The following is an 11794-nucleotide window of genomic DNA, read 5'->3' as shown; positions in this document are numbered from 1 at the left end:
TATAAATTGCTATGTTGTGTGTAAATTCTCACAAGTTCCCCGGTTTTGCTTATCTTTGCATGCAGTAAAGCAACTTTTGGCATCCCTTGCCCTGTTCTGAGCTGTAGTTTGCCCTAGTGTTTAACTCTAACACACTCTGCAGGTTGCTAGATTACCATTGGTCGGGAGCCCAAACGAACAGAACCCCATGCCACGATAAACAGTGGGTACCATTACATTCTGCTTCCAGTAATAGGCCTACGCTGGGCCCAGATGTGGGGGGATAACAGCACCCGGGACGCTGGGACTCGGGGGTCGTTGCCGTTGCCTCCTGCCCCAGACCGCTCTGATAACCTGCCCCAGACCACTAATAACCTGCCCCAGACCACTCTGATAACCTGCTCCAGACCACTAATAACCTGCCCCAGACCACTCTGATAACCTGCCCCAGACCACTAATAACCTGCCCAGACCAGTCTAATAACCTGCCCAGACCAGTCTGATAACCTGCCCAGGCCAGTCTAATAACTTGCCCCAGACCACTAATAACCTGCCCCAGACCACTCTGATAACCTGCCCAGACCACTCTGATAACCTGCCCAGACCAGTCTGATAACCTGCCCCAGACCACTCTGATAACCTGCCCCAGACCACTCTGATAACCTGCCCCAGACCACTCTGATAACCTGCCCCAGACCACTCTGATAACCTGCCCCAGACCACTCTGATAACCTGGCCCAGACCACTCTGATAACCTGGCCCAGACCACTCTGATAACCTGCCCCAGACCACTCTGATAACCTGCCCCAGACCACTCTGATAACCTGCCTCAGACCGCTCTGATAACCTGCCCACAGCTGGCACCATCCCTCCTGCGTTCCTGTACGTCATCAAAAGCTGACATGATGGAAAATACAAAACTCGTAATGTCCTAATTAAGATTCTGCAGATCGGACCGCCGCGCAATGGAAGCCATGTGTTGTTTGCTTCCCTTCCCCCCCCGACCGCTCTCTAAAGCCTGGCCTCTGCCCCCCTGTACCTGGAGGCTAGCAGAGCAGAGAGACATCTGCGCAGCATGAGGATGTGTCACGGTGGTTATCAGTCTAGCATGAGGATGTGTCACGGTGGTTATCAGTCTAGCATGAGGATGTGTCACGGTGGTTATCAGTCTAGCATGAGGATGTATCACAGTGGTTGTCAGTTTAGCATGAGGATGTATCACAGTGGTTATCAGGTTAGCATGAGGATGTGTCACAGTGGTTATCTGCTCAGAGGGAGGATGTGACAGAGGGGTGATCACTTTAGAACCAGGAAGTGACAGAATGGTTCCAGGTTCCTCCAGGCTCCGCAGGACAGTGCTGCTCCCCAGAAGGACAATTCCCCCCTCCGTTCCCCCTCCCCCCCACGTCCCCCCCTCCCCCCATGTTCCCCCACGTCCCCGTCCCCCCCATGTTCCCCCACGTCCCCGTCCCCCCCATGTTCCCCCACGTCCCCGTCCCCCCCATGTTCCCCCGCGTCCCCCCTCCCCAGACCCACCCAGCCAGTGTTTGGAGATCCCCGTTAGTCCTCCTGTCGATACACGGCGCTCCCTCCCTTCCACGAGACAGCGAAGAGGCCCAGGTGTTTGTTTACCGTCGCGCCGCCACATGCGAGTCAGACGGCGTCGGCGCGTGGCCCCTGGCGACGGGGCGTCTGTGTACAGAACCCGCGCCGCTCGCTCACACTGACTGAGCGCGTTATGACATCACCACGGCCTGTGCAAACACAACCAAACACGACAGGGAAAGCCTGACGCTTCGCCTGTACATAGGCACACACTCGCAAAAAACAAAGAAAAAGGACCTAAAATACCTGAAAGCGTCTCTCAAACACAGAGCGAACACGGCGGCGGCGCCACAGTGGGCGGAGCCTCGTGGCTCGCAGCGTCGATTGTGTGTTGTAGCTAACCCATTAGGGCTTGTGCAGTCTAACGTCGCGTGGACGCTACCAGCCAGCTCCATTAGCTCCGGTGGTAGGAGTTTTACCCGAGAGCCTGCTGCCCATAAACAGTGCAGAGCAGGTGAGCACTTTGGAGGATCCACGTGGCTGGATGAGGAACAGGCAGGCGCTCCTTGAGTGCTTTTACCAGACGGCCTTTCCTCTCACCTGGGCCGATGAGATTCTGCAGGTGCTGCACTTCCTAAAAGGTGAGCAGTGAGTGCTTCATACACAAATATGCCCAAAGTGTGCTTGCGTCTGCCCACGTTCGCGCACACACACACACACACGGGTATGTGGGCACACACACACGGGTACGTAGGCACACATGCACACACACACACGCAAACACGCAAGCACAAACATACACACAAGCCCACACAGACCCCCCCCCCCCCAACACCCCCATCTACCGTACAACCACGTAGTGCGTTTTCATGCCACGCATGGCTCAGAAGGCTTTCTGTTATTCTAAACAATCAATAATTAAACCCTGGGGCCTCGGAGCACATTTCAACAGACTTTTATAAAGCTACACTGGCAAATAAAACTGAGGCACGTTAGCGTCAGCAACTCTGACACTGGTTCAGCCCTGCCCCCTCCCCTCCCCTGTCCGTCCGTCCGTCTCCTTCACGCACCACAGGCATCCTGGCTCTGACATGCCCTGTGCATGCGATCCACCACAGCGCCCCTCGGCGTGCCAGCCAGCATCTGTATTTACTGACAAACGCCTTCGTCAGAGAGGAGTTTCGTGTCTGTGTCATGAACATGGCAGGGAAGAGATGATGGGGGGTGGGGTGGGGGGGGGGCGTAAGAAGAAGGGGCCCCCCTTCCCCCCCCCTCCCCTTCCCCCTCTCTATCCGTCGAGGTAAATATTTCAGAGGCGACGGAGACAACCGGCCGCATCAATTATCTTGAGTGCACATGCACACATCTGAAGCATGCAAGGATTCTGTCTCACACACGCCCGCCGGCACGCACGCACGCACACACACGCACACACACACACACACGCTCACGTCTGTGGCGGCTCTTCGCTGGTATATAAACTCATTCTCGACACACAGTCTAGTTTAACGGAAACACAGTTTTAATTCCAAGAGCAACCAACAGCTAAATAACCTGAAATAACAGTAAGATCGTGACCGGGAAAACAGTATTCTTGGTGGGTAAACTGCTTGGATTTTCTGACGAGAAGAATATTTTTATTCCGACCAGTGTGCGATCCTGGCCTTGTGCCCATCGTTCAGCTTGGACTCTTACCTCATCCTACTTTTCTGCAGCCTGACGTACCCCTTACTACTGTCTCCCAAAGTCCTCCCCCCGCGGAAACAACAACAACACACACACACACACACACACAGGCTGACACACACGCGCACACACACATACTGTAAGCCTACACACAACCATACACTGCAACCACAGTCTTTCAACAAACACCCACACATGCCCACGTACACAAACACACACCCTACTTTCCTAAACAGAGCCCCTGCAGGGGATCACGATGCCCCCCCCCCACACACACACACACACACACACACACACTGACTCAAAACCTCCCACAGGAGACATCTGCCCAGTGCCTTTGGCATCACCACAGGACTAAAGTGCACAGAGTGTCTTCCTAGTCTTAGTTATTCAGGTTAATGTGGTCCTTGCTGGGGGCCACAGCGTGTCTGCAGTCCACACGGTCCATTTCCCAGACTGCTGGGCCGTGCTGTCCAGTCATGCTTACGTAACCCACGTGACAGAGGATCCACTACTGAAACGGCAAACCCAGTGAACTCAGCAGGAGCGGAAGCCTTTCTCTCCAGAACCTCCTGGTATTTCACGCCGCGTTGTGTCTGGTGGGTAAAATACGATTCACATTTGAATCGTGATTCAGTTTGCTAGCGATTCGGATCGATTCACAAATGTATGTGAATCATTCATTTCATTTTTTTTTCAAAAAAAAATTGTGAATAGATTTATAATCGAATCATGAACCCAAGAATTGATTCGAATCGTGAGCTACCAAAAGATTCCCACCCCTAGTAGACAAATGAGAATAAGAACATGGGGGGGATAGAGGAGAGAAAGAGAGAAAAAGAGAAAGTGCGAAAATAAGTACGTAGAATGAGTAGACTAGAATGTAATGGATTAGAATAGTGCGCAGCCTGAAGAATACTGTGTGGCCCAGTCCAGGGGCATCATAAGAAGGATGAGACACATACGCTGAGCAGATTTTTTAAAGAAATACGTTTAGAGATTTTTGTTTAAGCAGAACTGACTTTTGTGATGACAAGTCACCACTGGTCCTATGAAGTCCATACATTGGCCTGGTACCAGGGAGGGTGTGAAACCTCATGGGATCACGTTTCATCCAGTTACTGTTGCCCTCAGAGACAGAGCAGCAAAAGTGGAACCACAGACATATGACAATGTCCTTTAAGTCGAAAGAAATTCACATATTGACCCCTCCAAGAAGAAAAAGTATACTTAGTATAAAGTATATACTCATATTAAATATATTAAATGAGAATTTAATATATTTGCATAATATTAATCTTTTTCTACACAACTGAAAGTGAATTTCACTCTGAACACCTACTGATTTAGCATATTCACATGCTTCTCGACAACTTTAACACGTCAGTATGTTGAACCTACTTTGTTAGCATACTTCCAGTCTAATCTTGCTTGTGTTTGCCTGGGGCGGGTCCCGGTGTAGTGCTGCTGTGTCTGTGTCTGTGTCTGTGACTGTGACTGTGGCTGTGACTGTGACTGTGGCTGTGGCTGTGTCTTTGTCTGTGTCTGTGTCTGTGTCTGTGTCTGTGTCTGTGACTGTGTCTGTGTCTGTGTCTGTGTCTGTGGCTGTGGCTGTGACTGTGGCTGTGTCTTTGTCTGTGTCTGTGTCTGTGTCTGTGTCTGTGTCTGTGTCTGTGTCTGTGTCTGTGTCTGTGTCTGTGTCTGTGTCTGTGGCTGTGGCTGTGGCTGTGTCTGTGACTGTGTCTGTGGCTGTGTGTACCTGCAGGTGAGGGCTTCGTGGTAGGGCTTGATGCTGGCACTGCGGTCCCTCCTCACCAGGCTGGGCTCCATGGTGGGCAGGCCCGTGGCAGAGGTGGTGGTGGTCCAGGAGGAGGAGATCCTCCTCAGCAGGGCCGGGTGGAGACTCTTCCTCAGACGCTGCACACACACACACACACACACATTGATACACACGGATACACACACACACATTGATACACACGGATACACACACACACATTGATACACAAGGATACACACACACACATTGATACACACGGATACACACACACATTGATACACACACACATGGATGCACACACACATACAGATATACACACACACACACACACACACACACATTGATACACACGGATACACACACACACATTGATACACACGGATACACACACACATTGATACACACACACATGGATGCACACACACGTACAGATATACACGCACACACACACACACACACCCACACAAACATTTATGACACGGTTTTATCCGAAAATCTCATTATGGAGCAAATGATGCAATACCAGATTGGAGTGAGGAAATGTTTCACAATTGGCAGAGCAGCCCTTTTCCCTTCATACATAAAGATGAGCGGTGAGCAGGGAGCATGGTGAGAGCCTTCTACACGGAGGACACAGCAGGACAGCTGTGTCTGGGCTCCCAGTCCGCATGGATCTCTTCCATGGATTTAGGTGTGGCGTAAACTCCTCAGGACAAAACCATTCCAGGGATCTTCTGCCTCTCTCTCCTCCCCATCTCTCTCCCTCCCTCTCTTTCTCTCTCTCCCTTTCTCTCTCTGCCTCCCTCCCTCCCTTTCTCTCTCTCCCACGCTCTCCTTACCCCCTCCCCCCCTCTCCCCTCTCCCCCCTCTCCCTCCCCTCTCCCCCCTCCCCTCTCCCCTCTCCCCCCTCCCTCTCCCCTCCCCTCCCCCCCCCCCCCTCTCTCTCTCTCTCTCTCTCTCTCTCTCTCTCAGGGATTACCAGCGAGGTGTGCTACTGTGATGCTCCCATCTGCTGGGTGCCACACAGCAGCTTGTCAGCCCAGTGCTGAGTGTGACGGGCTCTCTGTGCCTCCCGCAGGGTGACCCAGTAAAGCCAGGGAGTCCTGGAGGAGCCCATTCACAGCTGGGCCTGAGGCTCTGCTGCTGATGCACACACACACACACACACACACACACACACACACACACACACACACACACACACACACACACACACACACACACACACTCCTGGCACACTCACGTACACACACACAAACCATGTGTGTATTTTAAGCATGCATAGACCCTCTTAATGCGCACACACACACGCACACGCACACGTGTTGGTATGAAAGTAGAACCCCCCCCCCCCCAAACACACACACACACACACAGCATGGCTAAACCAGGTCGACCGGAGAGAAAAATATTGAAGCTGCGACACCAAAGTCCTACACGATTTGGATGATGGATGTTACTTGATGCGCTTCATTGGATAATCCATTTAGATATAACGTTTTTCTACTGAAAGCGTTTGTTTATTTGACAAAGACAGTTAAGCCAGGTTTTCCAACGGTCGGCTAACGATGATGTTTCATATTGATGTTATTCATGTTGGTATTCCATCTGCCCTGAGCGTTCCTTTCTTGTAGCTCAGCAGAAAAATAAGAGAACATGCAGCATGTTGGGGAGAGAAGGGGGGGTGCATGTTTCCCTTTAGAAAGCTCTAGAAAGCCATCAACATGCACCCACAGCGGATGTCAAACTTCTCAGGGAGGAAAAGCAAGCATAGGGCTTTCCATTACCCTCTCCCGGCCCAACACACACACACACACACACACACACACCGTACCCCCGTCCACTTCTCTCCTCAGGCACTTAGCATGGTGGCTAACTGCACTAACCCCCCCCCCCACACACACACACACACACACACACACGGGCGCTCCTCACCCCCACAGCCGTAGAGGGGAGGCCTAATGAGGACAGCCTCTCCACGCGGTGGGGGAACAGTTTGGATTAGCTTGTTTTACAAAGTTTTTTGGGTGTGCGTTTTGTCGGGCTAAAAATACATCCTGTCAGCCTTGGGACTGACTTGATGACGGGGAGAACCATCAGCTCTACCCCTAGAGAGAGAGACATATGGATAGAGAGACAGAGAGAGAAGCGGAGACTGAGAGAGAGACAGAGAGAGAGAGAGGGGCAGACTAAGATAGAGAGAGACAGAGAGAGACAGAGAGAGAGAGGCAGAGACTGAGAGAGGCAGAGGCAGAGACTGAGACTGAGAGAGAGAGGCAGAGAGAGAGAGGCAGAGGCAGAGACTGAGACTGAGAGACAGAGAGAGAGAGGCAGAGACTGAGAGAGGCAGAGACTGAGACTGAGACTGAGAGAGAGAGAGAGAGAGAGAGGCAGAGACTGAGAGAGGCAGAGGCAGAGACTGAGAGAGAGAGAGAGAGAGACAGAGGCAGAGAGAGAGAGGCAGAGACAGAGACAGAGTGAGAGAGATGAGAAAACGGTGTACATCTCCCTGAGATGATGGCTCTGATATAAATGGAGTGTCGTCAATGAGGAGGGGAGGAAGGGGAGGTTCCTGTCTGTAAATATACACTCTGCCTCCTGTACAACTCTCTGAGGGCCTAGTTCACCTTCACGGCTGCCCTCATCACTCCTCCTTACTCTGCCGACACACACACACACACACAGACACACACACGCATACACTGTCTGCCTTTCCACATCTGTCTTGTTGACACAGCTGTGGATATGAAAGAGAGAACAGTCTACAGTCGAAGCATCAGACGTACACTGCCTGTTTCTCCTCTGGCTTCTGAGCCCAGTGAAAACATCCCCGTGTTCTGCAGTGGAAGACAGGGCGAGGGAGAGCTCTTTAGAGGCCGCTCAGCCATGAACGTGCGGGCGTGCGAGTGCGTGCTTGTGTGTGTGCGTGGTGTGTGTGAGTGTGTTTTATGTCACATGGGGGAAATGAAAGACATCCATGGTAAAGCTCCCATTGTGTTGGATAATCAACTGAGTACTCAGGAAAGTTCTTCACTTTGCAAAACAAATGCAGAAATGTCATCAAGATTCATTTTCTGTTCACACAGTACCCACTGCCATCCTGGTCCCCCGCAACGTCAACTCCAAATCCCATCTTGCATCAGTGCCTACCTTGGGGAAGGGGGTCTTCTCCCCCCTGTCGGGCCCCTCCTCAGAGTCAGAGCAGGTGTAGGCGTCGGCGAGGTTGAGCAGGGGAGCGAGGCGGGGCCGGTGCAGGGGCTGCAGGGTGAGCTGGGTGGTGAGCAGGCTGCTCACGGCCCTCAGAGACGTGCAGGTGTTGGCGGGGAGGGAGGGGTCGGCCAGCAGGTCTGAGATCAGCCCGTGGGCCTCGCCCATGACGGAGATGTCCACCGTCACGCTGGTGCCTGAGGACTGTGGGGGGGCGAGAGAGGCAGGGAGAGAGGGAAAGAAGGCGGGAGAGAGGGAGAGAGATGGAGGGGGAGAGAATGAGACAGAGACAGAGAGAGACAGAGAGAGAGAGAGAGAGAGAGAGAGAGAGAGAGAGAGAGAGAGAGAGAGAGAGAGAGAGGAGGTTGAGAGAATGAGGGAGGGATAGATAGAGAGAGAGAGGGAAAAGAGCGATAGAGAGTAGAGGTGGAGAAAGAGAATGAGAGAGAAGGGATATGGAATAAGAGAAGAGGGGAGAGAGCGAGCGAGCGAGCAAGAAGAGGAGGGAGAGAGAGAAGGAGAGAATGAGAGAGAGGGAGAGAAAGAGGGGGTGGGAGAAGAGGGAAGGAGAGGTGAATGGCGATGTTAATGTAGATAATGCGAGGTGACGCTAACAGATGGACAGCACTGACAGGAGCGCCGAGAGGTCTGGTTTGGCGAGTGGTCGGCACGGCGACAGAAAGCATACGCCGGCTTCGCCCGCATCGGGAGATAAAGTGGTTAGCGGTGACATTCAGGTGACGTTCGGGTGACCTCACGTGGCGGTTATAAGTCTTTCCCCCATTTTCACACAAAGCCAGACGTAGTGTTCCTCGCTAGCTAGTCTCACTCATTCTTTAGACTGACTATACTTCAACAGTCATTTCTGAGGGTTCATGACGGGTCGTGTTTCAATAAGAGACAGTTAGCATTATGATAGAGGTTGAAGAGCTAGCTTAAGATTCCCAAACACCCAAAGTCTACAATACTGCAAAAAAAAAAATATATATATATTAACTTTTAACTATTGTAGGAACATCCTAATGGTAATTCCTGGGTGATTTTAAACAATGTTCTTTGAGAACGCTTGTATTTCTTCTTGCTATAGCAGTGCACAGCACTATTCACCTGAAACAATAGCTGATTCAGTGACAACTATACTGAAAGGTAAAAACAAAGTTGACATTAACCAGCCTATTATGGGATGTTATTGTAGTCGCTCGTGTAAACTACATAGGTGCTACTCTTTACCTTATATGTCTCCACTGAACCAACAGCACTTTTCAACATCATCATCAACAGTAAATGTTTATAGTCCAGGCAGGAGTGGATATAGTCATGCAACCGTATTTTAAACAGCTATTGGACAGGCCATTTGTAACAGCAGGTTGCATGCAGTAAAATCCCCTTCCAGTGCTCAGCTCAGACTTGTTGGGGATTTGACCCTTTAACCTTCAGGTTTACCACCAGCCCTAAACCCTCATCTGCCCATCAGGCTTGGTGAAGACACCATTGTGTGTTCAGGGACTTGATTTGAGGGGAAAAGTGAGAAGTTCACGACGCCTTTCCTTGTGTCCCGCCAAAAGCGGTGACCACCACAGCAAAAAGAAAACTGCCACTTCTAACTGGAAGCACATTTATCTAATAAGTCCTCTAGAGTTCTCCTCCTACTCTACAGAAAGAATGTTATCTGACTGCTAACCCGCAAACTGCCGTTCTCTTTCCACACACTGCTGGGCACACACAAATGCTGTTCTGGTTAACACGGCCAGAACTTAGGGCCCTAACCGTATACTTTGCATTTGTTTTGGTTCAAAACTTGATTATTTATCTCATCTAGGGATTCTCCAGTGTTGTCTGGAATTGAATGGTAGAAAGCACCTCATAAAAAGTTGTAGGTTTTACAGAGCTTTGACATTTTGCAATATTTACATAAAGAAAATATGCTTTAAAGTTCCATACCATATTTCCATGTCAAAGTATTCAGAAAAATGTTCAAAATATTTCATGTGACCCCAGTCTTTTTGCACCAGGATCCTGATGTTAACAGACCTACTGTAGCTTCACAGTGTGACAGTCATGACACCACAGTCTCAAACCACAAACCATTGGAAGGCCAGAGAAGGACTGCTGAACAGATGATCTCCTCTCCTCTGTCCTCCTCTCCTTCTCTGGCCTCTCCTCTGTCTTCTCCTTTCCTGGCCTCTCCTCTGTCCTCCTCTCCTTTCCTTTCCTGGCCTCTCTTCTGTCCTCCTCTCCTTTCCTGGCCTATCCTCTATCCTCCTATCCTTTCCTTTCCTGGCCTCTCTTCTGTCCTCCTATCCTTTCCTTTCCTCTCCTCTGTCCTCCTCTCCTGGCCTCTCCTCTGTCCTCCTCTCCTTTCCTTTCCTGGCCTCTCTTCTGTCCTCCTCTCCTCTCCTTTCCTGGCCTCTCTTCTGTCCTCCTATCCTTTCCTTTCCTCTCCTCTGTCCTCCTCTCCTGGCCTCTCCTCTGTCCTCTCCTTTCCTGGCCTCTCCTCTGTCTTCTCCTCTCCTGGCCTCTCCTCTGTCCTCCTCTCCTTTCCTTTCCTGGCCTCTCTTCTGTCCTCCTCTCCTTTCCTTTCCTGGCCTCTCTTCTGTCCTCCTATCCTTTCCTTTCCTCTCCTCTGTCCTCCTCTCCTGGCCTCTCCTCTGTCTTCTCCTTTCCTGGCCTCTCTTCTGTCCTCCTCTCCTTTCCTTTCCTCTCCTCTGTCCTCCTCTCCTGGCCTCTCCTCTGTCCTCCTCTCCTCCTCCTTCCTCTCCTATCCCTTCTCCTCGTCTCCCCACCCCTCCGGGGCAGACGCCAAGGCTAAGAAGTAAACACGCCTCTCAGCTCGTCTGCCATGTGATGTAGACGAGGGCTGTGGATGGGAGCTGGAGCGGGAAGATGGCTCCCAGAGAGCAGCTGTTTGGACAGACCCAGCCCCGACCCTGAGGGGGTCGCCTCATCTCCAAACAAGCACACACAAAACACATACTCTCTCTCGCGCGCGCGCGCACAACAAGCCGCAATGCAAAAGGCGAAATAAAACCGGCCTGTCACGGCGGGTAACACACACACACGTCGATGAGAATGATGCAAGGCCTCATCCCAGACAGCCGTGGACATGTGAAGCCAAATCCTCAGGATGGATACGTTTGTTTTTGCACCGCAGAGAGTCGCTAACGTCGACATAAGATGGAGGAAAAACAACGTGTGGTGAAACACTTGCTCCAGGTGCACTGGCAGGGGCGGGGATGTGTGCTGGGGGTCGCCAAGCTGCGCTGGATCCCCGCCACACGTTTCCTTGACAACCGAGAAGAACACTCTGACTTGGCCAGAGGCTTCATCTACCCTGTTCTGCTGTTGACCAATCCTCTAGGCTGTGGTCTTTGAACTGGTGAACCCACTACGGACATGTGACCGATAAAGTTCATGACACACACGACTTGACAAAATGTAGGAATTTGCTGAACTGGGATATTTCAAAATGAAAGGCTCTTAAAAAGGTTTCATTGTTTTGGCAAGAATAATTTCATTTGCACAAAACCTCCTGGATGGTTTAAAAATCCTTATTGTGAGGTCTTATATTTCAGCAGTACTGTTCCTGTAATGGCTCTG

General features: G+C 51.3%; 1 protein-coding gene across 3 annotated transcripts in view; it reads right to left on the bottom strand.

Annotated features, from left to right (window-relative positions):
- pde3a (phosphodiesterase 3A, cGMP-inhibited) overlaps positions 1–11794 on the bottom strand; it is a 72017-nt gene that overhangs the window by 16348 nt on the left and 43875 nt on the right. For all 3 annotated transcript variants that reach the window (XM_084672608.1, XM_084672606.1, XM_084672607.1), the window contains 2 exons: positions 8141–8401; positions 4970–5127 (listed from right to left, as the gene is read on the bottom strand). In XM_084672608.1, the coding sequence (XP_084528734.1) occupies positions 4970–5127; positions 8141–8401 (419 nt within the window). The remainder of the gene's footprint in view (positions 1–4969; positions 5128–8140; positions 8402–11794) is intronic.

Source organism: Hypomesus nipponensis, chromosome 14, assembly GCF_054491055.1.
Source record: "Hypomesus nipponensis isolate SF chromosome 14, ASM5449105v1, whole genome shotgun sequence".
Lineage (NCBI taxonomy): Eukaryota > Metazoa > Chordata > Actinopteri > Osmeriformes > Osmeridae > Hypomesus > Hypomesus nipponensis.
The sequence above is the reverse complement of the archived record's forward strand: the minus strand, read 5'-3'. Positions and strand labels throughout refer to the sequence as shown.